Below are 27203 nucleotides of genomic sequence, written 5' to 3'. Positions count from 1 at the left end.
TTCTTTGGCTGCTGCTGCTCTGTTATTATAAAAACAGAGACCTTGTGGTAGGCTAAGTGAAGGAGCGGGGTTGGATTTATTCTGGAAAGTGCATGTGCCTTTGTTTCCCTTTTTAAAACGCCTCCTCCAGCCTCTGATGTGTTTTGAGATGGGTTTTCCTGTGCAAATTGTTTGAAACTGATGTTGGGTTTTCACTTGGTAATGTTATTAAATATGGTCTCTTTCTCCTCGCATTAATATTTTTGCTTTGCTCTGCTTTTCTTCCAGATATGGACGTGTCGAAAGCGTCAAAATACTCCCTAAGAGGGGGTCGGAAGGCGGAGTGGCAGCGTTTGTGGATTTTGTGGACATCAAAAGTGCGCAGAAGGCGCACAACTCTGTCAACAAAATGGGCGATAGAGACCTACGGACGGATTATAATGAACCAGGAACCATTCCCAGTGCTGCTCGGGGATTGGATGATACAGTTTCCATAGCATCTCGTAGTAGAGAGGTTTCTGGGTTCAGAGGAGGTGGGGGGGGGCCCACTTATGGCCCCCCACCATCGCTTCATGCACGGGAAGGACGTTATGAGCGGAGACTTGATGGGTAAGTTCCAAGGTTTCTCTAGGCAGGTATTTTGTATTTGATATGGTGAGAAACACAAACTCGTATATAGGGCCCCCAGATGGATTTAAAATTTTGGGAATTATCTATGCTTCCTATTTTGGGTTGGAAACGGAAGTGATTTCTATCCCAGTGGCTGGTACCTGGTGGATCCATAAAGGATGTTTTCTGCAGCTGGTTGGATATCTACACTTGAAATAAGGTGGTTTTAAGATGGAAGATTTCCTTTGGCCAGCATCGATATTGGAGTTACTCTTTTCTAGAAGTAACGATTCCATTTCTTGGATAATATTAAGGCCTTATTCGGATGTATCCCTACTGCCAGATGGAGTTATCTTACTACAACGTGTGGTGAAGTTCTGTATGGAGTATCTTCGGAATACTAGAACCTAAAATTCTGTGAAAGCTTGATGCCTAGTTCTCAGTTCTCACTATACGCAGTTTATGTGTTAATTGGATTGTCACCAAAAATTTCCTAGTAGAATTTAATGATGCAGTCCCTTGGATTCTACAAACAACACTTAGCCATGGAAATAACACTTGGATGGAGAAGACCGAAGGCAGCTTGTGATGTTTCCATTTTGGATCTACATCATTTCCAAGCTATTGGGATTATTCTTTCTGATGGTATTGGCAAAAATGTGCTGATGGACATGACTAAATTTTGGAAATTATAGTTTTTTTTTAAATGCTGGGATGAGAACTACTGCCTTGAATTTACTGGATGGTATACAGTCAAGACGTCAGTAGCCATGGGGAGTGGATTACTATCTAGTCTCTTAAAAGCTCTTTGTTGCTCCACATTAAGTGTACTTTAGCTTTAAGGACGTGGCGCTAACAATCAGTTTGTGGATACACCAACCAAAAACTGACGGGGCTGGATGGTTACAAGGCGGCTCGAGGATGCCTGCTGGCCAACAGCGATGAGTGCCCTCGTGCATTGGGTCAACTACCAGCTGCTTGATTCAGACGTAGGGCTGGAAATTAAAATAATGGATCTATTTAAGTGCCTTCTGTCTCAAGAAAGAAGTCTGGGGGTTTCAGAGTTACGGTTTCAGTCTGGGACTACTTGCTTCCAGTGGAATTTTTTTTTTTTGTCTTGTCAATAAGATTTTTTTTTTTCTTGTTGGTTCATCCAAAATATCATTTGACACCCTTGCCCATTAAGAAGGTGGATTACCCCTGTAAGAGGGGCCAAAATTGGGGAAGTTATGTTCACAATTCTCTCCCTAGATTTAATTGGGAATATAGGTCGTGTTTCCACACTTGAAAAAGGTTGGTATGTCCTGCCCTGTGTATATTAGCCCCTCTCCTAACCCAAGTCAAACCCTCTCTTTCCACTAACTCCAGTAGTACTTAGTACTAATAGATAAATCAAAAAAGCACTGTAGCCATTAGATTTTCAGCTCTGCTAGCTCCTCTGTCTGTCTTCTGTGTCCTTTTCATGGAAGGACTTTGTTCTTTTATCTCAGCTATAGCAGTAACCCTTTAGAAAATACTGCTTTTTCTCTTACCTGATTAAATCAGCTTTCTCTGATTAACACTTTGTAGGATGCTAAATGCAATCATTTATGAAAATGTTGATCGTGGTCCTTCAAAAGGGGGGAAAAGAGAGACATGTTTCTGTGCTAGACCCTGAAATGTCTTTAGAAATGCTATTGTTGCCAGCAAGAGATAAGGCAAGAATGAATTTTAAGCACGTATACACATCAATGAAATTTTCTACTGCATCAGCTAGGGAGTTTTTTATATATAATTTTTGAGGGAAAAAAAATGCAGGCAAGACATGAGTTAGCTCTGAAAATAACTCTGAAAATGAGTTATAATTGAACAACAGAGGGTGAATATATTTAGAGGATGAAGGATCCTGTGATTCATTGCAGAAGGAATTAAACTTCCTGAGACGCTAATCAAAAAAGATTCAAATCTGATTTTGAGTTTATGAAAGATATCTGGAATGGTTCTGCCATTTTAAATGGGAGACAGACCCATGATGCAGGAGGGGAGGAGGAAGGGCAGGGAAGAATTGGGTTATTAGGATTCAGGGGACTGAAGTGACTAATAATTGATTCTGAGAAGGCTGAGAAAAAGGTTGAAATGTCCTTCATAAGGTGGATAATTAAATTTTTAAATTAACTTTGGCTCTCCTGCCATATTTAGAATTTTGCAAGTATTTTTTAAGCGTTCGACGTAATCGTTCTTGATCTGCCATTTTGCAGAGGTAATTTAGACATCCCGTGCTGGTGTTTGTCTAAATTAGACTGCTGTACTATTTATAATGGTCCTGTATCTCTTAGTTTTACTGTATCTTTGAGAGATCACACTAACATTCTTAGAACAAGAAGCTTTCCTTAAGTGACGTACAAAATATTTCAAATACTGAAACAGAATGGATCTTCAAACTAGCCTGCTTACACAGATACAAATTCTGTGATTGCAGTAACAATCTCAGCAAACAAACACTTATAGAAAAATTAACTTCTGCTCTTCCTGTAGATTTTTAGTGTATTTTGGGGGCCTGCATCTTTTTAGGTGTTACGAATACTTGCAATTTAAGTATTCTGATCTCATCAATTAGAGTCTGCAGCTTTAACAAGAACTGAGTGTAGCTCTCCAATTAAAAGAAAAAATCCTTCTAAAAGAATGAAATATTTTACAACAACAAGAAGAAAACCCCTAATTTTCTGGGCTTTTGTGTGGGTAATACTACCCCTTTTGAAAGCAGCTTCTTACCTCTGGGTCATGCTTTGCACTGAGGCTTTCATGGCTACAGCCCAATTTGTGATGCCATTTGTGCAGAGGGATAATTACATGAGTTCCAGTCATTACCAAATTCAAGAAAAAAAATTCTGAAGCTCTTAAAGCAAAAAAATGGAAAAAAAGAAATGTTTATTGCGATGTTCAAAACCATGAAGTTTTTTTCAGTGTTTGCTGAATTTTAAAGAAAATGAAAAAAAAAACCCAACAACCAGACCCAAACAACAATTGACATGATGATTCTGCACCAGAAAGCTTTATTTTTTCCTGTGCAGGCAAGATGCTGGTCATGAAAGCCCAATCTGTGATTAAAACAAAGTGATTGCTCAGCTTTATTGTATATGAATATAACTTTGGAGTTAAGTAAAATGTTTTAAGTTTGTCAATGTTTGCTTGGTAGGTTATTGCTCTTTAGCAGAGAAGCAGTCGCAAAAATAAATTCAGTGCTGAAGTGAATGTGTGCATGATTTGCTTTTAGTTGTGCTTGCCCCTTGCTGATGGATTAAATATTTTTCCCTCCTCCTAAATGCAGGGCTTCAGATAACAGGGAGCGTGCTTATGAACATAGTGCCTATGGACACCATGAACGGGGGACGGGAGGATTTGATCGGACAAGGCATTACGATCAGGATTACTATAGAGATCCTCGAGAGCGGACTTTACAACATGGGCTCTATTATACTTCTCGGAGTCGAAGTCCAAACCGTTTTGATGCTCACGACCCCCGTTACGAACCTAGGGCCCGGGAACAGTTTACATTGCCCAGTGTGGTACACAGGGATATCTACAGGGATGATATTACACGGGAGGTACGAGGCAGAAGGCCAGAACGGAATTACCAGCACAGCAGGAGCCGCTCGCCGCATTCGTCCCAGTCCCGGACCCAGTCCCCACAGCGGCTGGCCAGCCAGGCCTCCAGGCCCACGCGCTCCCCCAGCGGCAGCGGCTCCAGGAGTCGGTCTTCCAGCAGCGACTCCATCAGCAGCAGCAGCAGTACCAGCAGTGACAGGTAGGCCTCTTGTGACTGCAGTGGATGCGGTGTCACCCAATCCAATGCGCCGTAACTCAACCCGATGTGCCATCACCCAAGTTGGAGTGTCATCATCCAACTTGGAGTGCCATCACCCAATCCAGTGCGCTGTAATTCAACCCAACGTGCCATCACCCAATCCAATGCGCCATAACTCAACCCAGCGTGCCATCACCCAATCCAGTGTGCCATCACCCAAGTTGGAGTGCCATCATCCAACTCGGTGTGCCATCACCCAATCCAGTGTGCCGTAACCCAACCCAACATGCCATCACCCAATCCAGTGCACCGTAACTCAACCCAACGTGCCATCACCCAACCCAACATGCCGTTACCCAATCCATTGTGCCATCTCCCAACCCACCGTGTCATCTCCCAACCCAATGCGCCGTAACCCAACTCAGTATGCCACCACCTAACCCAACGTGCCATCTCCCAGCCCAGTGTACCATAACCCAACTCAGTGTGCCATCTCCCAACCCAATGTGTCATCTCCCAAGCTAATGCGCCGTAATCCAACTCAGTGTGCCATCTCCCAACCCAGTGTGCCAACTCTTTGTTCCTGGGGCCTCATCTTTGTGCTGCAGACTGATGGCAGTTTGTGAGTCATGGTGCAGGGTCGCGAGCCTCTGAACCAGAAGGTGTTTGGTGGCAGCTATTCACTGATATAGAAGTAAGCTGACATGAAAGATAGAGAGGCTGAGTTGGTGCAAAACAAAGTTGAGGTCCGTGCTGTTGATGGTGTTCACTGTTTGCCATGGTGGATATGTGCAGGGTCCTTGAGGTGCTAGCTAGATGAAACGCAGTGTGCAGAGCCAAAGCCTTGCTGCAGAGCGGGCTGCTGTCTACATGATTGGAGAATGGGTTAATAATTTTCCTGTTTTAAATTAGGGCATAAGTTAATTTTAAGGTCCAGCTACTTTATACAGGGTGAATTTTATAGTATTTTTAGAAATGATGAGTATTATTGGCCTGCTTCCTCTTCATTCCCTCTTGCTGCTGACATTTAAAAAATGAGTGTATCGCCTTTCCAATTTCTTCCTATGTTTCCTTGCAGCAAAAATTGTAGGCTTGGAAGAATTTTTAAAATCCAGATGCATTTCCCTAGCGATAAGAGCGTGTCCTTGGTTCTGTAATTCTGTAATTTCTGTGGCTTCATTAACCACATGCAGGGGAAAAAAAAAAGAGTTCTAGAGCTAGCCCACTGGATTTCTTTAAGTAAATGGAAAATTCATCTTGAAATGCCTCTCAGATATGTAACTTTTGGAGAGTAAATCCACCCTAAATGTGGAAACGAAGTTGCTGCTGTACCTGTGGTTGCTCCATGCTATTTGGTGAAGGCTTTTCAGAGTTGGAAACGTTTCCTTTGCATACCAGTTCTTTTTAAAAAAAACCTGAAATATGTAATAAGTAAATATTTCGTGTTTGGTTGTTACCTTGAATTGAATTTTACCAGTGGTAATTCTCTAATAGTTATTCTCATGAAGTCTTTCTTGCTTGAATATGGACCAGAAGGGTTCGATGGGCAGTGTGAGCAGAAGTGAATTTTCTTGTGTACTGTTTTCTCCTCCTGGATGCAGAAATCCAGGTCCTTCAGACTTCAGAGGTTTCAACAAATGAGAGATGAACTGAAAAGGTCCTGGTTGCATTAAAGGTTTAAAAAAAAAAAAACACAAGCAGGAAAAATGCTCTCTTCTGGTGCTCCTTTGCTCGCAGTGTAGATAGAATGGAGTCCAAGGAACGTGTAATATTTCTAAAACGCCGCTGTGAGGCTGGGGGAAATACAGTGTGAGTTTTAGATATTATCCCACTGGAACAAGGTTTGCAGATTTAATCAGGAGATAAGTGCTGTCTGCTCTTTGGGCATTTCATTTTCGTGACAGTCTGTAGTTCTGGTAATGGAAAATGAGGTGATGCTCTGGAAGGAAAGGGAAACAAACGTTTTTTTTTGTCTTTTTAATAAAGCAAATTCAGTGGAACAAGTAATAGAGTCTTGGAGGTACTTTTCATGTTGAAGGATCAGAAAGGAGTTTTACGTGTCTGTGAGCATGAGGCTAGATAGATAAGCATTTAACCATGCATTTGCCTTGTAAAGCAAAGTCCCACCTGGCCTTGAAGTCATGAAGTGGGGCTTCCCTGTTCTCAGCACACGTTGAGCATGGCAGTGTAAAATTGAGGTGGAAACGGTCTGTTCTGTCATGCTGAGAATATTTAGGTCTTCATTGGTTGGAAGTCACTGGGCACTGGGAGAAACGTCTTCACTGTGATGGTGATGAAACCACAGAGCAGGTTCTGAGCAGGGTTTTTGGTTCCCCATGCCAGAAGGGGAATGGAGAACGCCTTGAGTTGTGTGTTCAGCTTTCAGTTAGCCCTGAGCACGGCAGGCAGCAGGATGGGATGTGATTCGATTCTGCTCCGCTCCGTTCTGTCGCTGAGCTGCTGTGATTGTTTGTGTTGGAGAGCACTTTGTCCCCGTGTTTGCCCACAGAGGTGGGTCACTCACCCACGCCCCAAAAGCACTGTGGTCAAACAGTGGGGCTGTGAGGAGTGCAGGTGTTAAACACCATGGGAATTGTGTGTGTCAGCACCACTCCTTTGGGCTGGGAAGGAGGAGCAAAAGGGCAGCAAGGGAGAAGGCATGGCTGCATTCCTTGTGGTGTGGTTTCCTGAGGGCTGTGTGGAGTAGATACAGGTTCCATGGCATGGAGATGGTTTTCCTGGGCCATAATGGGAGGGAAGATGCTCTGCAGAGTGTTAAAAAAAAAAAAAAAAAAAAAAAAAAAAGAACAAAGCTTTTATTTCATCAAGGTTGAGACTTAGATACCTGAAATGCATGCAGGGGATTTGTAATGGGAACTGCAGAGGAGTCATTTAGAAGATAAGCAGCCGTGCGGGATTTCCAGCACGTGGATGTGTGAGCAGTGCGATTCTGCCTTCAGGTTTGCACTCAGCAGCCCGAGGTTCCCTTCAGAAAGGAACATGCCTGTGCTATTTTATTTGTAATGCTGTGAGGGCAGCTTGCAATCAGCTCAGCCTTTGCTTAATGATTGTGAGGTCAAGGATGCTGGCAGCAGAACCCCAGCCCTCGGGTGCGCCTGACCCTCAGCCTGCTCCGAGCAGGAAGGCTTGGAGGTGTCTGCAAGGCCAGATTTTCCTTCCCTGCTTTTCGGGAGCAGCGGGAAGACCCCACATGGCACAGAAACCCTGCTGTTGTCATGGCAGCTCCATCCCTGTGAGTTCCACGCTGCAGTTTCTCGGTCCCACGCACACCGCAGCAGCGCGGATTTCCTGCTCTGCAGCCCGGGGAAGGGCTGGCTGCCTTGTGCTGGTGGATGGGGCTGTGCCTTAGCAAAACGGTCACTTCTCAGTGCGTTTTTAAGTCTTTGATTTCCTTCCAAGTGTTTTGCTTAATCATCTCGAGTAGGCTGAGGGAAGGAAAGAATTAGCTGAGGTCAGGGAAGTTGAAGCTGCCCGTCTTCCTTCTCAGCAGCAAGGCTAAGGCATGGAGAAAGCCGCCTCCTTTTGCTGCCGTGCTGTGGAGAATCAAAGGAAATCAAAAGCTAAAAAAAGACAAAACAGAAAACGCCAAGAGTGATGGCTGTGCGGTGCTGGGGGCCCGAGTTCTGCTGTCTTGGAGGGAAATAGGCCTGGGATGTGAGTGGCAGTGGAAGGGATGGGAGGCACTGCAGCAGCTCCGTCTGGGCACTCAGATTGGGCCTGGCATGGCAGGCACCAAAAGGTAGGGGAGGGTATTCCCATCATAAAGACCTCTGGAATAATGAGCAGTTTAATAATTTCTAATGAATATTCACGTGGGGGAATGAATGGAAAGAAGGAAGGTTGTATTAAATGCTTCCTGAAGAAATGCTAGTCATTATGATGATCAAAGGAGAGCTCCAGCCGGCGTCTGTGTTCAGTCATATGTGTGGCCATTAAAGCACAGACACAGAGTCACTTCACATCTTAAAAGGCGAGTTTGCAAATACAGTGATGTATTTTTTTCCCCAAGGAGAGCGTTTTGGGCTGTGCTGGGGGCACAAGTGCAGGCACTGTGGTTCCTTCCTTAAAGAACTGAAGGGACACGGCTCTGTTTGAGAGAGCCTGGCATTAACCTTAAAAACAACCAAAGTTGTTTATGCCGTGTTTAAACTAAGGTGACCCAGGTGAGGATTAATGGCAAATAAACCTTACTGGAAAAAGACTGAATATCCTCCCTTGATCTTTAGCCACTGAATTAGCCATGTAACTGATGCACTTAGGCTTGCCCTTAACTTCCACGCATCGGGCATAGTCTGCCTGTGACTTTGCTGCTGCCGAAACCACTAATGATGGCATCAGGCTTTTAAGCATGAAAGCTTCTTAACGAGCGATTAGATCTGCCTCTGAGATCCTTCCAGTCAGCCAGGAATGCAGTTTGCAGAAGAGAACACAGCGTGGTTACGAGTGGCAAATCACAGAGTGAGGGAGAAGTGAGGCTGTGTGAAGGGGAAGCAGTTTGCGTGGGCCAGGATGTAGTCATAATTTCTTAAATGCCAAAGGCATGACTGCATGTTTTGTTTAAAGGGAAGCAGAAGGTGAGTTTCTAAAGGGAAGAGTAAGGAAACATACTGTATAGGTAGCGTGTTAATAAAAAGCAGAACCTTATGTTGCCATTTATTAAATGCTCAACTGCTAGGAGAACAAAACTAACCCTTTTAGTGTGTCTGGCATGGAGAAATCAGGCATCCTTCCTTCGTGTGAGATTCTGGTGATAAAAGCAGGGAGACCTATTTTTTCTTTCCTGCTCCATGCTGGATTTAGAAACAAGCAGGCTGTCTGCCTGCGAGCACAAGTGCTCCTGGTTGCAGGAGTGAAATGTGGAGCCTTCCAAGTTTCTCTCTGAAAAATGTCCTTAGCTCAGTGCACAGTTGCTTTTTGTAGCTCCTGGTGATTATTTTAGCTAGAAGATGCTTAAAAATGGAGGATTGCAGCAAGAGCACCTTCTGGAGGATCCTTTCTGTGAGAGGGAAGTGGTTTTCAGGTCTGTCTTGTTTCTTCCCGGCTGCCCAGAAACCAGTATTTTCCCAATGCCCAGAAACCTTCATTGTTTTTATACCTGAGCGAAATTAATAAAAAGTCACAGAACACTTCAGGAGTGAGCAGTTGAGGCACAAACCCACCCCATCCAGAGGACGTTCACATGATTTATCATCACACTTCCATTTGAGAGTACAAAAGTCAAAGGCGTTGCTGGCCCGCCCTGCGATAACGTGTGAAAGAGCAGCTTTGTTCTCTGCCTCTTGGTTCCCAGCCCCAGCAGTGTCTCCTGGCCATGGGGAGCTGCAGGGCGCCCTGCTTGTTGTGGCTGCTCCAGCTCTGACCTCCTTGTATCATCTGACACCTGGTTTGGTAAGAGTGCCGCAAGACCTCAAACCCTTAAATTATGGCAGGCTTACCCAGCTGCTTGGAAGTTAGCCCCTCCCTAACATGTTTGTTTACCGCCTGGCGTGTCCTGTTGTCTGGATTGTGAAGGATGAATAGTCAAAGAAAGGAAGCTGTCAGGTTCGTACCCATTTTCTGTCCCCCCTCACTTTCCCAAGGCGTGTGGGGCGGCGTTCAGCCCAGTTGGAGAGCAGGAGGAGATGCCCCGCACTGCTGGCTCCGGTGTGCTGCTGTCAGTCTGCCCCTGGTTGGTTGTTCTGAGGAGGGAGGTGAGGAGCGGCTCGTTTCGTGGTGACAGAGGAACACAGATGCTATCTCATGCTGATCTCACTTGTAGTTTTCGTTGAGCTTGCTTTTTAATATTAATATTTCCCTCGACTTTTTCAAACCCTGTGCAAAGAAAAGGAAGAAGTTTAATGAACATTGTGTGGCTTGCTGTGGATGGGAGGCTTTAACTCCTGCTCCCCATCAGGACAGTGAGCAGTGGGGCCTGCCAGCCTGCGTGGGAATTCCTCAGACTGAGGGTGTTCACATGGGTGATGGTTTTCATTTGCATTTTTCTGCACTTTCGCCTTCTTCCCACAAGTATCAAAGTCCTCACCCTCCTCACTTCACAGCCCCATGGGGGGATGGCACTGCTGGGCTTTTTGGGGAAGGGGAGCGGGATTGCTTCTTGATAGATGGTCACAGAGAAGTGCTGTGTGTGTCCTGGGGCTCCCAGCCACGCTGATGTTTAATCACTGCATCACAGCAAATACTGCTGACAGAATTTGCAGTAGGGGACTGTCAGATGTTGTCTCAGAGAGGAACTCAAGGGCTGCTCCAGCATGTGATGCTGCGTTTGGTTTGTGGATGTTTAAGTCTGGCATAACTCTGTGTGGTTGCTTAATAGATAGAAGGACACGTTTTTGCTATGACATGATACTATACTGTAGCACGTTACCTGTTCCAGAGACTGTGTTTTGTTTTGTTTCAACTTCTGTGGCTTAAGTGTTTTCTATTCATGAGAAATTTCACTGAAAGTTCTACTTTTAGTTTTATTTTTATTTGCACGTGGGCAGCAAGTGAAGTCATTTCCAAATATAGTCCTAGCCAAGAGATCCATCTGTTCTTTGCATTTTCAAACGACAAATTAATCCTCAGCATACAACTCATCACACGTCTTCTCTTTTCTGTCGTGCACCTCCTGCAATCACAGGAGCGACATGGTTTTCCCATGCCTTCCTTTTGCAGTAGCCCTGTGCAGGAGGACAGCACTCACCCTCTGCTCCAGCTGCTGTGGTTGGTGTAAAACAGGGTAAAATAAAGAAGCCTGGGAGACGAGTCAGCCTTTGATGTAGCTGGCATTTCTTTAACAAGCTAGATGAGGTGTCGGGCAATAGAACTTGTTTCCAAACCACCCTCAGCACACATCCTTATTTCTGATTGAGCAATAACGTTGCTTTGTCCATTCTCACCCCTGGGACAATGGTGGCCATTTTTAGAAGTACCAAACATGCACAGTGTTACCCGTCAGAAATGGAATTTCTATATTAAGCTCTGCATACTCCCAGTTTTACTGAAGCAGCAGTGTTTATCAGCTGTGTGTCTTGGCTCAGCTTTCACTGCAGCTCCCATCAGCAGAACAATTCTGTTTGTTGATAAGAGAGGGTGCACGATTTCCAAACAACCCCAAATCCCAGCAAATGAATGGAGGCCGTGGTTGCACTTTCAATGGCACTTTGATACCCTGGTTGTACTCAGGGTAGGTTTCTCTTAAAGTCCTTTTTAGGTGCCTTCACGAAAGCATTGCAGCCGCCGTTCAGGAAACCACCTTATCATATCTTTTGCTCAGTGTTTTGGAAAGCTCTGGCCTGCCATGAGCCTCAGCCTGCTGCCTGGGTGATCACTGCACAACCTAGGGCAAAACCCGTGCCCTCCATCTGCAGTGCAGGGCTGTGAAGATGCACCTAGCTCATTTCATTCTCTCCCAGGTGGGGTTGCAACATATTCATTTAGATCGTCTGTAGATAGCTGGCAAAAGTTGTTTACTTTAACAGCCTGACGGTAATTCTGGCCAGAAGGTTGAGGAGAGATTTTTCCTGCAGACTGTGCAGGCTGCAGCAGCGAGCCCTGCCCCGCTGACGTCTGTAAAAGCAGCTGTGATCACAGGCAGCACGCAGCAGCACGGGGACGTTCCCAGATCTGGAAGGGAAAGCTGCTCTGGTTCACACTGGTGGAAGCTGAATCGTGGGAACGTGACGGCACGGAGCTGTTCTGCACTTCACCCTCGAGGCCTCTCTGGCTTCAGCCTCCCCAGCTCATTGCTGCAGTGTTTTGCCTTTCCTCTGCCTCTCAGGACTTTTGTTTTGGCAGCGGCGCAGTGCGTTGTCCCCGGGGGACCTGAATGCAGCAGGTGGGTGGGCAGCACCTCCAGGTGGCCCCGTCCCAGCACAGGGCTGCACCTCCTGGCCTCGGCGAGCTGCTGCTGGGCCCGTAACCAGTGTGTGTTTTCCAGGTTAGCTGTTTTCTTCTTGCTCGTACAAAGTTCACCCCGACAGCCCAGAGGGATGAGGTCAGGGAGTGGTGCTGGCGCTGCGCTGGGCACTGCTCTCAGCCAGACGTGGATTAATGCAGAGTAAATGTTCTATGGCCCATCCTGGAAATGGTATTGTAACCTTAATGTCCAGACACTTGAATTGGGTTAAAAACACAGGAACCGTACCTTAAAAGTGTACTGGTCCAAGGCTGAAAAAGCCCTTCCAACAGCCTGTGTGAGCTGGCTGGCTAACACATCCAGGGTTGTCGTGGCTGTGCTACTTTCCCATGGCCTTTAAACATCATTTTATTTCTTTCAATTTAGGATTCCAGCCCAGCAGGAGATTGCTTAAGTCTCCTTTCTGGGCGTGGTAAGGCAGAAAAAGTTGATTAAAGGAGGTCGTCCTGATTTCATTTGTCTGCAGTTTGTAATGACCTTTCTTGGAGCAGTAAATACTTCTGTTATCTGCTGAGCTCTGTTTTTTCACAACTGTTTTCTGCTTACATGTAGCAGGTTGGTTGTTGTTTTTTTTTTCCCCCTCTCGGTAGATTGTTTTCTCATAGCTGTGTGTTGTTAAATAGTTCTGAGGGTGACATGCACAGACCAAAGTTCCCTGGGTGGCAAGTTTTCATCAGCTTGACACGATGCCAGGAGTGTGGTGCAATCACTGCCTCCCAACACAGGCTGGAGGTACCATGAGGCAGGCTGCAGGCACAGAGCAATGACACAGAGGCACTATTTGGTGTAGCTCTGCTCTGGCTTTCTCCACCCTCACATGCCAGGCAGCTCATGTGTTGATATTAAAATGGAAAAGGTTGTTATGAAATGGAAAAGGAGGGTTTGGGCTCGCTGTGGTATGTGTGTGGGCTGAGCCCGCCCAGCTGCAGGCCTGCAGTCTGCAGAGCATGGTAATGGCTTGTTAACTCAATGCAAACAAACTTGGGATGTCTGACTCGCTTTTCTGATGCCTTTTACTCAGGCTCAGTAACTCCTTGCAGCAGGGGAAAACCCCACGCCTCTGTTCATTTCCACAAAGCTGAGAAATGGTTTTGTTGTGCACGCATGCTGACATGGCCTCGTGTCACACAGGCTGTGCACCAAACAACCTGCAGGGCTGTGGGTCAGTGGTGGTAGAATGTGCACCAGCCGTGAGGAAGGGATGCTCAGAGCTCTGGCTTCCCATGGAGGCCCATAAATGCAGCAGGACAGCCATGTGGATCCTCTAAGTGGTGTCTGAGCTTTGCTACGGGGCAGGCACTGATGGGTGCTCTGTTCCCTGGGAGGATGCTTAAAGAGATCTGCTTTGGCTTGCTTTTAGGGAGGCAGAGGGTTGGTTGTTGGTGGCCTTGCTCCCAGTTTCCAGCTGGAGCCCCGTGTGCACAGTGGGTGAGTGCTGAGAATGTTGGATTAAAAAAGGTTTTCAGGTGGAATTTAGCTTTAGCAAAAGTGTTTTGAGCACGCTGACACAAAAGAAGACAAAGTCTGAATATCTCTGAGTAACCTGCTTGTTCCAACTTATTTACAAAGGCAAGGGACTTTGAGTTTTGTGGGAGGCCATTAGTTGCTGTTGATAACGTGTGTCCTTTGGGGTGGTTTGGGACTTCAGCATGTGTTGAGGATGAAAGGAATCCTGGTTAAACACGTTTTTAGTTTGGTGCAGTGCTTTAAGGCAGAAATAGCAGCTTAAAATAAACCTGTATCAGAAAATAAGGCATTTCCAAGGGCAAGCTCCTTTGCTGCGTAGTCAAAACGTGACACGTTTTCTCATGTTTTTCATGGTGACCACGATAGCTTTTGCAGATTGTTGGCCACCAATAACCAGGTCTGCTTTTCCAAACAATGATTTTTGCACCCAGGCTCTGTTGGCCATTCCTCTGCTGCTGTTTGAGCTGACATCGTTACGCCCAAGAAATCACATCTTGTGTCTGGAGCCCATAGGCAATAAAATAACACCACGAGGGTTTGTGTCTTCTGGATCAGCACAGGCCATGCTCTCTGCATGCAGATCATCTCCTGTGGCAGAGGTGGGATCTGAAGAGGGAGGGACGAGAAAAAAGAGTTCCTGTGCTATTTCCATTCACAGATTTCTCTGTGTTAAATGTGGGTTTCCTGGGCTGTGCTGCTGCCATGGGCTGTGAGCAGCCTGCTGGTGGGGCAGGGCTCCCTGTTCTGAGCAGATCATTGCTGCTAGGAGGTGATTTTGGCAGGGTGTTGAATCATGGCTCACCCAGGCAGGGCTCCTGGTTCTGGTTCATCCTGGCAGAAACAAAAAAATGGCTTTGAACAGCTCTGGATTGTTTTCCAGGTCCGCTTACACATTTTTTTGAAGGAAACTTACAAAAAAACTCACCTAATTTTTACCTTTTCCTGCTGAAATTTTGCATACGTTTCCCCCTCAGACAATTTTAGGCACTTGCCTTCTAACTCACCCTGGCCATGAGGGCTGGCTTTGTTGCCTTTTGTCCCCAAAGCTGACGTTCAGCTGCCTGCTGCACACATTAACACTAATGCTTTATTTTGCACCGTGGCCTCCCTGCTTCCTGCCCACTGCACTACAGCTGACTCACACTTCTCAAATCAGTGCTCAGAAATGACAGCCGTCCCACATTTTAGAACTGCAGGAGGGTAAAGCGGGCTGTGGGATCCCTTGATTCAGCTCAGCAGCAGGGATCCTTTCACATGGGCTGCCTCGGAGCCCGCTTTTATCTCGGCTGTGCTGGGAACAAAGAGAGCGGCTGCCTTTGTGTGCTTCGCTTGGGAGCTTTCATTTATCATACATAAATAGCACACAACTTCATCATTCGTTAGAACTGCAAAATGCAATTAGTTGAAAACGAGGTGTATTTCAGTGGGAGTGAGAGGTGTGCTGCATGTGCCAGGACCCGGAGCGTCATCTCTGCAGTTACAAATGAGAAAAGCAACATCTGTGTGCTGAGAACCAGGCTGCTCAGGCTCACTTTTGTGCTCTGAACCCCAGTTCTGTGCACGGTGAGGACTGTGCCCACATGGATGCAGACAGAGCACTGGGTTGCTGTTAGGTTTATTGTGATTATTAGAAAATAGATGCAGAGATAAATACCGTGAGTAAGAATACAGGCATCCTGAGTGCTTGTAAAACCCTGTAGACAATTGGATTAATGTTTTAAAAGGGCTCATAAATTATGCTTGGAGCAGAGAGCGTGTGGGAGAGGAAGGCTCCACGTCTGCCTCCTGAAAGAGCCATCTCCTTACAGCCCCCATTTTCATCCGGTTTTGCTAACAGCAAAATCAAAACCCTGTTTTGTGTCAGGCCAGGATAAAAGCTGCAGCAGAACTCGTTGCAAAGCTCCGTGCAGATCTGAGCTCGATGAGCGAGCGTCTGAAAGCTGCCTCTTCCCAAATGAGCATACGTCACAAGCAAACCTCCTAAAAGGCAAATGAAGCTGTAAGCCTGAGATGTTTAAAAAAGCAAATTCCCAGCGCAGGCTGCCTCTATGTGAGACGTGTGTGTTGTGACAGCTCAGGAGATTAGTTGTGCTGGCATTCTGCTCGGCTGAGTTTACATGGACGTTGAGGAGCAGGTTTCCCCGTGCTGGGAGGAGGCTGCGTGCCAGGCAGGGAACAGCCGAGGGCAGGCACTAAGCTGTTCCTTCGGGATGGTCCCAGCTAAGGGTGGTTATTTTCCAAATACAAGGAAAAAAGCAGCCATATTAGCAGTATGCTGGGAACCTATCCGCATGCAGCATCCATGTTTTAGCTTTGTGTGAAAGCGTTCTGTTGTTCCGGTTGAGACTTCCTACAGCTCACTGTCACATGCTTGTTTTGATTCTGCTGTGGCTGTAACTTCATGACACAGCAGCTGTAATTAACTCTTCCATCAATCTCCCATTCACACAGCAGAAAACCTTTGGCTTAAGCTCTTGAATGATTATATCCATGTTTCTTCAGTTGGAAAAGGGACAAGCCTCTCCTGAAAGAAAGGGGAATTGTTCCTGCTGCCATTTTTTTCCTCCCTGAAAACTGAATAGAGAAAGCGTGTTTTTTTCCTGGAACGCCTCAAAGCCTCCATTTGCTTTGGGACACACATCCCTAAAGCTCCATGCATGCAGTAGGAGTTAGCAGCGCGTTCCCCCTTTCCCAGAGCCCCCTTAGGTAAAAATCAGAGCTGTGCTGTGTGATTCATCCCATTCGGTGCAGGGTTTGGACACGGCTGTGCTCTGCTGCTCGGATGTCTCACCGCGTTACCCACGGAGGTGTGCTGCCATTCTAACAGCTTGTTCTTCTTAAATGCTAAAAATATCCCATTCCCATCTTAAAGCACCACTCAGATAGAAATCCAGCTCTACCACTTGCTTCAAAGATACAATCTCTCAGCAAAGGCGGATATTTGAAATGTTTGGCTGGTGGTACCAAGCAAAGACGTGCAAAGAGGCAGAGTTTCGCTGCAGCCCTGATGTCTATTTTCACTTCCCCAGGGTATGGCACAGCACGTGGGGCTGCTCTCAGTTTGGAAATTATTTTCAGACTCTCCCCCTTTAACCTCTGGTGATGTTTGCGTTTTCAAAGCATCCCTGCTGCCCATTTTGCTCCATGCTGACGGAGAAGCAAAGTGCACAGCCACAGAAGTGCAGAGCGTGGTGGGACAGGTCTCTGCATCAGATGGTTAAAATGGTCGGGAACACAAAACCATTTCCCTGGGAAAAAAGGAAGAGAAAATGCAGTGGAACAGGTTGCCCAAGGAGGCTGTGGATGCCCCATCCCTGCAGGCATTCAAGGCCAGGCTGGATGTGGCTCTGGGCAGCCTGGGCTGCTGGTTGCCGACCTGCACACAGCAGGGGGTTGGAACTGGATGAGCACTGTGCTCCTTTTCAACCCAGGCCATTCTATGATATGATACGAAGTCAGATGGTTTAATGTGAAGAGGGAATGCAGAAAACCTGTGAAATAATGTCAGATCCAGAAAAGATGAGCTTGTTTCTCATTTCTAACACGATACAGAGACAAATGTGAAAAGCAGTGAACTTCAAAGCGTGGCTGTTATTTCTGTACGTGGCAGATCCTCCTCCCAGCGCTCACTGAATTGAAATTCCAGCGGAATTTTTTAGAAAGTCGCTTGTGTAATGGAGCCTCTCCAGGGTTATGTCAGACACAATTATTTTTAGCAGTATTAGAAGCCCTTGTGCCTCCGGGAAGAAACCAGCCACTGAAGAAGCTGACGTGTCCCCACTGGGCAGGCTGCAGTCACGTTATTCTCTACATTTCATGTTCTCTGCAAAGGTGATAGCTGTGGGTCCTTTGCAGCTCGGGATATCCTATGGTTCTGGGATCCATCCCTGGGAGATGTGGGGCCTTGGGAGGCATTAAGGGGCTGCCCATCACTTGGCAGTGGATTTCTTGTTGTGCTGTGGGGGATTCTGTGATGTGCCCTGTGTGTTTTGCCATCATTCGCATGCTGTGCCCAGGCTGATAAGCTCTGTCATTCTGTCTCTCCTGTTGTCCTGGAGCACAACAGGATCCATCTGACATTTTACCCATATTCCACTTCCTTAGCCTTCACCTCTGGGGGTTCTGTAGGGTGGTTGTGGAGCATCTCTGAGCTCCCACATGTGCTGGGAGCAGCTGTTCTGCCCCAGGTGAGGAAATTAAGAAGGTTTCAGGAGAGCCCCGTCCCCATGGTTTGATGTCAGCACAGTCCCAAACAGCTGCATGCTGCCACTGACCGCCAGCATGCTCCAAGAGCAAAGTCAGCTCTGAGAGCTAACCAGAAACCCACCATAGCTCAGGCAAGGTTTTTCTAATTCCATCCCCACTGTCCTTCTGACTGTTCCCCTTGTGCCTTTTGCAGCAGTGACTCCAGCAGCAGTTCGAGTGACGAGTCGCCGGCACGCTCAGTGCAGTCCACAGCAGTCCCTGCGCCTGCATCCCAGCTGCTTCCATCTCTGGAGAAAGATGAACCCAGGAAAAGTTTTGGGATCAAAGTCCAAAATCTTCCAGTGCGCTCGACAGGTACGGTCATGTGCAGAAGTGTTTCTTCAGTGTTCCAGAAAAAGGGAAAAAAAGAAGTAAGGGTGGATTATTGAATGGTTAAATAATTTTTATTCTGCATCCTTGGTGTTAAATACCTTTTTGAACTTCACTGTTGAATGGAAAAATGTGTCGTTTGATGAACCACCTTGTATGAAACTTGGTTCATACTTAGTTTGTATGCTGCCATCATAATGCAAGACAGCTTGCAGGTTACATATGAAAAGCATTAAGTTTTGGTGCTACACTGAAGAGATTTCATTGTTATTCTGCTAGAGATGGAAATGTGTGGGATTTATGTACATTAGAACTTTCCCCTGTATAAATTCTAAGTATGAGGGTGGATAGTGATAGGACAAGGGGGAATGGTTTTAAACTGAGACAGGGGAGGTTTAGGTTGGATATTAGGAGGAATTGTTTCACCCAGAGGGTGGTGAGGCACTGGAACAGGTTGCCCAAGGAGGCTGTGGATGCCCCATCCCTGCAGGCATTCAAGGCCAGGCTGGATGTGGCTCTGGGCAGCCTGGGCTGCTGGTTGGCGACCTGCACACAGCAGGGGGTTGGAACTGGATGAGCATTGTGCTCCTTTGCAACCCAGGCCATTCTATGATTCTTTGGCCAAAGGAGCAGTCCCACTGTGGCTTTTATAACTTGGGCCAGGAATTTAATGTTATGCATCCATGAAAGAAAGCTGTGGTTATGATAAAAGTTGAGCAGTGCTTTCCCCTCAGATTCTTTCAGCATCGCCAAACTGAAGCTGTTGAGACAGAAATTTCCACAATTCTATTCCATTTGCTGTCTGCCTCAGCACAGTTTCATTCTGATGCAGTTAAAGAACACTTCAAGTGTTGCTTAACAGTTTCTGAAGGCGTTTTGTTGGCAGAGAAGTACTTCCATGCTTCGGACATCCAAACTGACATTGGGTACAGGGCTGTGGTTTTGTCAGAGGTGTGCATTTTTTTCACCTCAGGAAGAAAAATGCATTCTAGCTTTGGCTGCAGGTCTTAAAAATGCCCTGCATTTATTGCTGTGAGCAAGGAAGATGGAAGAAAGTTATTTAAATGGAATTGTAACAAAGACTGGACAGGAATGGGTAGAAAGATTAGCCTGCGAGGAAGGGATGCAGGATAAAAGTTCAGGACAGCTTTGATCAGGCTTCTAGTGCCATAGATGTTATGAAGTGGCAGCGTATGAGGTTTGTCCCCCAAAGCCCTGCCTCATTTAGAGCAGAAAATGGATGCTGCCCAGGGGAGCAGCACAGAGTGCTGAGAGAACACCCTCTGTGGCCCAGAGCCTTCCTGTAGGAGCAGAGATGTGTGTGCTGAATGAGACAGGCTGTAAGGGACAGCAGGATGGTGCCTTCCACGAGGCAGCTGAGTGCTGCCCCTGCAGACAGGGTTCTCTCACGGCTTCTGTCTCAGCTCTGGTGCAATGGTGGGAAAATTGCTTAATTAGTGACCATCTGTGAGAAACCCAGCATGTCCCATCGCCACAGCTACTGGAGCTGGTGCTTAGAAACAATGATTTGGATTTTCAGGGTTAGATTTGAAGCATCTCCAGTGTTTCGCTTAGAACTGGTGGGCAGCTTTGGCTGTTAATCCTCACCATGCCTCAGCTTCTTGTTTGTGTAATGCAAGAATACAAGAACTTAAGGTTTTCTATTGCAGCACTGAGTGCTGAGTCATATTTCAGAAAGAGTATTAGATTTCTTAATGTTCTCCCAAGTTGTTACAAAATGTGTGTTCGTGCTGCTGACACGTGTCTGTTGGTTTAGATACAAGCCTTAAAGATGGACTTTTCCATGAATTCAAGAAGTATGGGAAGGTGACGTCGGTGCAGATTCATGGGGCCTCTGAGGAACGGTATGGACTGGTGTTCTTCCGACAGCAGGAGGACCAGGAAAAAGCACTGAATGCCTCCAAAGGAAAGCTTTTCTTTGGCATGCAGATTGAAGTGACAGCTTGGATAGGACCAGGTGAGGCCTGTGCCGGACGTGTTGCTGCCCTGGGCATAGTCACTGCTGAGGCACTGTAGAAATAAGAAATCTTAAAACCGCTTTCCTGAAGAAATGTAGTTTTAAGAAACTGGGAAATAGGCCAGAATAAATTCCAGAGCTAGGAGAGTGGATACTGTAGGTCAAACAGGGAGAGAATTTCAGTCTTAAACCTCAGAGAAGGAAAGCTGCCATCCTCTCAAACAGTGGGATCTGCTGCTGCTGGGAGGAGCAATCAGGTCTTCCATATCTCAGTGGAGCAGGAGCCAGTAGTGTGGTGTAAGCATAGAACAGAGTCCCACAGCCACCTTTTTTCAGCTTTTAATTAAAACAGCTAATAACGGCTTAGGCAGCGTAGTGTGAATGACTAATCAGTGAAAGCTGTGGCATTGAGCACGTCGATTTCACACTGTACTTCAATTGTTTGTTTAAAAATAAACTTGTGAAAATCAACTTTTTCCATATGCTGTTCCCCAAGTGCGATGAAGCCTCATTTAAATTCTTGACAGACATTAATATTTGTAAAAGAATTAAGTTTCTAGGGAAGCAAATACAGAATGGAGCAGTTCTCCATCTGAGGATGCTCCCATTCTATAGTGCTCACCCAATGGTGTGATGTTTTGAATTGCACCTAAAGAGGGCAGTTCACAAGCTGTATTTTTGTTAAAGACATTGGTTAGTCTCATTCAGATCATATCTGCTTGTCAGGAAGTAGACTTGAACAAACAAATCAGTGTGAACCAAACCCACATGAAAAACACTCTGATCTGTTAAAAATTTCTCACTCTTCTGCTTCTAGAAACAGAAAGTGAGAATGAATTTCGTCCTTTGGATGAAAGGATAGATGAGTTTCACCCAAAAGCAACAAGAACTCTCTTCATTGGCAACCTGGAGAAGACAACCACCTATCATGACCTTCGCAACATCTTTCAGCGCTTTGGTGGCATAGTGGTATGTGAATTCTTTATCTGCTCTGTAGGGTATTACTGCCCATTCTTTCTGTACAGACCTATAAAATGCTGCGAGTGATGGAACATCATGCTGCTGATAACAGATAATTCAGTCTTTCTATAATAATCTGAGTCATTCATCTTGCTGAAATGTACCTGAAAGCTTTTCTTTGCATTTTGAGTGAAATCTTAGCACATGTGTGTTGAGGAGATAATTTAGCAGTGGAAACAGTCTTGGGAGTGTTTGTAAGAAATGTACCTTCTGCCAGCCCAGAATTTTTTTGCAGAAGAGCACAGTCGAATAGTTGGGATTTAAATACTCCTAGAGCTGCTTTCGTATTTAATCAGTACCACTCTGTGAAGTCTGCATTTCCTATTCATGTCTGAAACAAAGTGTTGAGCTGCTGCATGTGGCAGTAGCCATCAGCTATGGCAGTCTGTTCCCTGACAATAGGGCAGAGGAGGCACTGAACAGATGGGGTAGTGATGACACATGTGGGATTTGGGTTTTTGGCTGAGCAGGCTGATCTGCATGAGGTAAAGCAGCAATCATTCCCCTCTCCTCTCCTTATGCCACCAAGTCATATCAATACTGCATTTATGAGAGATTTGCCAGAAAATTACAGTGATTATAATTAGTTGAATCTGAGCTTCTGCACTTACAGTTTATTCTGTATGCTCACTGCACAATTCTTTGGAGGCTGTGGCTGCTGGAATACTGCTGTAGCTGTTGAGGTATCAGTGAAAGGAAGGGACAGCATGCTTCTGTGTGTGTTGTGGACAAACACAAAATGTACATTTTATTACGGCTGGCAGCTCTTGCGCATCCTACCTCTTGAAATTGGTGCTGATTTATGAATTCTCACAGTGCCTGTGGCTTCAACCCTTTTCTAGTGTTATACCAGCTGAGCTGTCCCGATAAAGATGCTTATCACTAATGCTGCACTGTCTTGTAAATTGGATTTTCTGTGAAACAGTGCTGTATTGTCAACATTATTAATTGGTCAGAATTCAGCAGCAGTGCTGCCTTGCTGAATTTCCATGAAAACTTACAAGCTCAGATGCAAAAGGGATCAGCTTTATAATCTTTCCATTGGATAATGAGCAAAATGATGGTGTTTTATTTGCCTGCCAGAAGAAATTGCTTGCCCAGAATGAGTGGTCAGGTATAATTTGCCACAGTTGCAATAGTTATATGCAATAGTTATATATAGCTGCTTCAGACACTTGGAAATGTAGTCCTCAATTAGCATTCCACTTAAATCATTAGGTCATGGCTATAGAATTCCAATAGTTGTGTAAATCTCTCTGTTCCCTTCTGTTTTCCCAGCTGAAAATTTCTTAGGTGAGACCATTTCAGACTGCTGCCTTGCCCCTACATTTATTAACTACAAAATCAGTCTGTCCTGACTGGACAAATGTTGGAACATTTGTGCTTCAACTCGTGCTGTGGCATTGGCATGCAGTGCACAAAGGAAGCTTCTGCGATTTAAACAAATAAACTCCAGCACTCCACCTTCTATTTTCAGCTTGGAATGAATCATAACATCATGAGTTTGTTCAGAGGCTTCTGGTACATTTGCTAGTATGAGCGCCGAGCTTGAATGTTAACCAAATGTCAGCTGCAAGCTTGCTGCTTTTATTTTTAAATCAATTAAAATGAGCCTTAATTAGACTTCCATTGCTTTCTTGTGTCTGCATCTGCTTTTGAATGGGCTCGTGGTGGCTTAAGGTTAAATATCAGCAGTGATAGAAATTTGGGGTCTTTTTTGTCTGTCACATCAATGCCAGGCTGGTTGGGGAGATGTGTCCAGCACCCCTCTCTGCCTCTAGGAACAGGATGAATCAGGTTTATTTGGAGGAGAAACCCTGTGTGGCTTTTGGCTCAGAAGTGGGGATCGGAGCAGGCTGTTTTCTCTCAAGCCTTTGCAAGCAGAAATTTAGACAATTCTTGGTGTTGTCTCTTCTTGACATAATATTAGCAAAGCAAAGCTGCTGTTTGTTGGTCAGGTCAGGCTGGCTTCTCTGGGGTTGAATTTCGAATCTGCATTATAAAGAACTCTTCCTGTGTCAGTAAGGATTTGGTTTTATCAGTGAATGAGATACAGCAGAACAGCAAAGTTTTCAACTATCTACTAATGTTTAAATCCTCTCTGTGAAAGAAGCATTAATTAAACAATGATTGTGAGTATCAGAAGTCCATTTAGATCCCGTTACATTGTTGAATATCCTTTTCAGCCTGTTGCTGACTGTCATTTCCTTTTTCTCCCTAGGATATTGACATTAAGAAAGTGAATGGTGTTCCTCAGTATGCATTCCTGCAATACTGTGATATTGCAAGTGTCTGTAAAGCAATTAAGAAGATGGATGGGGAATATCTTGGAAACAACCGGCTCAAGGTAAAGAAACGTTCCCATGGATGGTATCCTTCTCCTGCTTACTGTGGTTTGCAGCATTTTAGGATATTTTGGATCAACTTAGGCCATGCAAGTGAGAATTTTTTTAATGCAGAGACCAGATTAGAGTGCAATGTTTTCAGCACCAGTATTGGGGTTAATCATCATTTTTGCTGGCTGCCTGAGCAAAGAGGCCCAGCATGGAGCAGACCTGGAAACTGCCATTCTTTGGTTTGCCCCTTGAAGGCAGAGCTGGGGAGCTGCCCTGGTACAGACGATAAACGGAGGCTGTGAGTCCCCAGAGCCATCAATCTGTCACCTTCCAGAAGCATTCAGATTGCACAAGAAACAAATGTTGTCAAACACTGTATTTGTTTAAGCATGCAGAATTATTTTCATTAATTGCTGTTTGATTTTTTGTCTTGCTTGCACCTGTGCAAGATGCTAATTTTAGAAAACCCATACAAACGCCTAGCTTTTTTCAAATGACTCTTAATTAGGCATGCTCTGTTCGGTGAGTTTAATGCTTGTGAAGTGTACTGATGGACGTTTTGCCCTTTTGTGTTCAGCTGGGTTTTGGAAAGAGCATGCCTACAAACTGCGTGTGGTTAGATGGTCTTTCTACAAACGTTACGGATCAGTATTTAACTCGACATTTCTGCCGATACGGGCCTGTGGTGAAGGTAGGTGGGAGGCTTTGGTGTATGGTTTGAAGTTGTTACTGTCTTCCTTTCTTCACATCCTGTCCTTTCAACCCCGGCTGTCCAGGGCTTTATAGCTCCGATAGAGAAATTCTCTCTGGAGTGTAATTTGGCTGACAGGGCTCTTCTAGCTTTGCATCTCGTCCATCTGATCCATAGAGCAGTTGCTGCTGGTGTTTGGAGTGAGCCGAGATAACGAGTATTGGAACCCGTGTGTAGCTCTTGTGCAGTACAGCCTCAGCCCAGCAAAATTTCTTTAGGCTGCTCACACCGTAGGAATAGCAACCTAATCAAGTAGTTACACTTACGCATGCTAATTACATGAATAGATATGACTGCGTTTTTTCATTAGACCAAAAACTGACTTCTGAAATGCAGTTAGGACAGTCACAAAAGCACGTGAAGGAAAAGAAGAAAGGCAGTGACTGTGGAACATGTCCCACAGCAGTGGCACATCACCCAGCCCCTCCATGAGCGAGATCTGTGCACATGCTTCACCTTAAGCATGTGAGTTGTCCCTGTCCTTCTGGTGGACATCGATGTGCTTAAAGTGAAGCTGTGCATGCACATCTTCTCAGGATATCGGGGTCTTGCCTCCTTAAGGAACTCTGTGGATTTGTGTTGCAGCTTTGACATTCTTTATTGTAGTTGTCGTTGCTTGAATAATAAGTCTGTGTTGCTGAAGGAAGCTGATATTTGGAAACTGGGTGTTTAGCAACTGAGTGGTACTGCAGACTGTCATAACAAAAACTGTTTCCATTTTGTGATTTAAATGTTCCCTTTACCTTTTTTCCCCCCTAAGACATATTGGAAATTTTTTGAAAAACTCGAAGTAAACCAAGTGCAACTACAAAACTCAGTCACCAAAGAAAAAAAAAAAAAGTAAAATACAGAAAAACAAAATAAAGGCATAATATACCTCAAGCCACAAGATCCACAATTCAAAGCAGTCCCGTGTGCTTTTATTGTCTCTTCATTACGATTTATGCCTCATCAGAAAAGAATGGAAATTTACTTTGCTAAAAATCATTTTCTTACTGGTATCCTCATGACTTAGGATTTTGTTGGGACTGACGTTAAGTCCTGTGGATGAGGCTCTTATTTGGTTTTTGTTTTGTTTTTTTGTTTTTTACAGGTGGTGTTTGACCGCTTAAAAGGCATGGCCCTGGTTCTCTACAATGAGATTGAATATGCACAAGCAGCTGTAAAAGAGACCAAGGGGAGGAAAATCGGTGGGAATAAAATTAAGGTGTGCAGAATGACCTCCAAAACAAAAGCAGAAACAAATTGTGTTTAGGCCTTACCCCTTGAACGCTGGCATTGCAGACTGCCAGTCAGAAGGACTCTTAGTGGGACAAGCATGTCCCATTTACCTAAGGCTTAAACTATTTTTCACACTCGGCTTATCAAGCTGTTAGGGTATCTCAAACTGTTACCTGCAGAGCCTTTTCCAGTGTCCTGCCGTTTGTTTTGCTGAACTTGTCTCTCTAAGCTCCTGAGTGTTGGTGTCCGTGTTACTGCCTTATTTACCCGAATCCAAGGCGAGATTTGCTTTAATGTTAGAAAAGTCCAAGCTGGGGGCTGCAGCTGCACGGGGTGACAGAGCGCTGCCATGTGGCTGCTGCGTGTCAGTGCCCCGGCCCACAGTGTCACAGCCTGCTCCTTGAGGAAGCCTGGCCAAACCTGCCATCTGCTCCTCTTCGCAGCGGGGAAAAACCTAAAAACTCCTCTAAAAAAGAATGGATGGAGAGTACTTTTTTTCCTGGAGCAGCACTTAGCATCTGCAGAGCCATTTTGGATTTGGGTGAATATGGTAAAAACTGTTCTCAGTGTCCCATCAGTGCCACTAAATGGGATGTGAGGTGTTAGCCACCCTCTGAATCACCTTCTTCCTCCTCCTTTCTTCTCTCCTAAAGAGTGGGTGATGATTTCAAGCATGGTCTCTCATCTGGTACGTTAACCTAGCAACTTCATACCCCTTGGGGTTAGGAGTTGGATGTACTTCAGTTTCTAAATGTGGTGGTTGAATGTAAGTGGCCTTCGTACAGAATAAAATACATGTCCATTCAGAAGTTTCCTATCATGGGTCTGTGGGTCTTGCTCCTTAGCGACCCTGGATTAAGCAATGCCCTTAGTGTCTGTATATCTGCTCCACTGGTGTGGTTATACAAAAGTCCAGGCAGATTTAGGAAAAAAACAAACCCTCAAGATTGTTTAAAAAAAAAATAATTGTTAATGTGCTATACAATTCATTAAATCCATTTTAATTATTAATTTTTGGCATCAGTTCTGCCATTGGCTTCTTAATATTCGCACACTTAGCTAGAAAACAGACAATCTTGAAGCAGCTAGAGTAGGGAGCTGCAATTTTTGGTTCCTTTCCCATCCCCACTGTTGCCTTGGTGTATAAACCCAGGCAAATAATGTGGAGTCTGAAGAGAATAATACTGACCATGTGGAGATATAAGGCACTTTGGAATTTTAAATGGAGATGCAGCATTGGAAGCATCAATACCATGAGAATAATGTGCTTTTTCTTGCTGGCTTACTGAACAGAAGCTCTCATGTGCTTCTGGTCTTGCACCTAAAACCCCAGCAAGGAAGTGGTCACACAGATCCACACAGCAACACTGAGTTGAGAGAGAAAGGTCTTTTCCTCCTGGGGATGTGTAAGGTCGGCCAGTCCCAAGAAGCACTTGGCTTTCTTATTGTTAAATAGGATAATCCCCATTTTCAGTTCAGCTCCCATGCTCAGATTCCCCAGCAGACTTGAAGCAATGTTAAAATGGGTTGTTTCTCATACTGAATGTGATTAACCTTTTATTTTT

The 27203-nt window shown here is 45.3% G+C and overlaps 1 protein-coding gene across 4 annotated transcripts in view; it reads left to right on the top strand.

Moving 5' to 3' along the window:
* The window catches only part of SPEN (spen family transcriptional repressor), a 56539-nt gene that overhangs the window by 15134 nt on the left and 14202 nt on the right, over positions 1 to 27203 (top strand). For 3 of the 4 annotated variants that reach the window (XM_031613311.2, XM_031613309.2, XM_090123240.1), the window contains exons 2-9: positions 268 to 588; positions 3896 to 4372; positions 18157 to 18317; positions 20110 to 20310; positions 21128 to 21279; positions 23552 to 23677; positions 24244 to 24357; positions 25511 to 25624. In XM_031613311.2, coding sequence (XP_031469171.2) covers positions 268 to 588; positions 3896 to 4372; positions 18157 to 18317; positions 20110 to 20310; positions 21128 to 21279; positions 23552 to 23677; positions 24244 to 24357; positions 25511 to 25624 — 1666 coding nt within the window. The remainder of the gene's footprint in view (positions 1 to 267; positions 589 to 3895; positions 4373 to 18156; positions 18318 to 20109; positions 20311 to 21127; positions 21280 to 23551; positions 23678 to 24243; positions 24358 to 25510; positions 25625 to 27203) is intronic. The other variant, XM_031613312.2, reaches the window with a different exon arrangement.

Source organism: Phasianus colchicus, chromosome 22 (assembly GCF_987193195.1).
Source record: "Phasianus colchicus chromosome 22, bPhaCol1.hap1.1, whole genome shotgun sequence".
Taxonomy (NCBI): domain Eukaryota; kingdom Metazoa; phylum Chordata; class Aves; order Galliformes; family Phasianidae; genus Phasianus; species Phasianus colchicus.
Note: the sequence above shows the minus strand (reverse complement) of the source record. Positions and strands in the feature narration are given on the sequence as shown.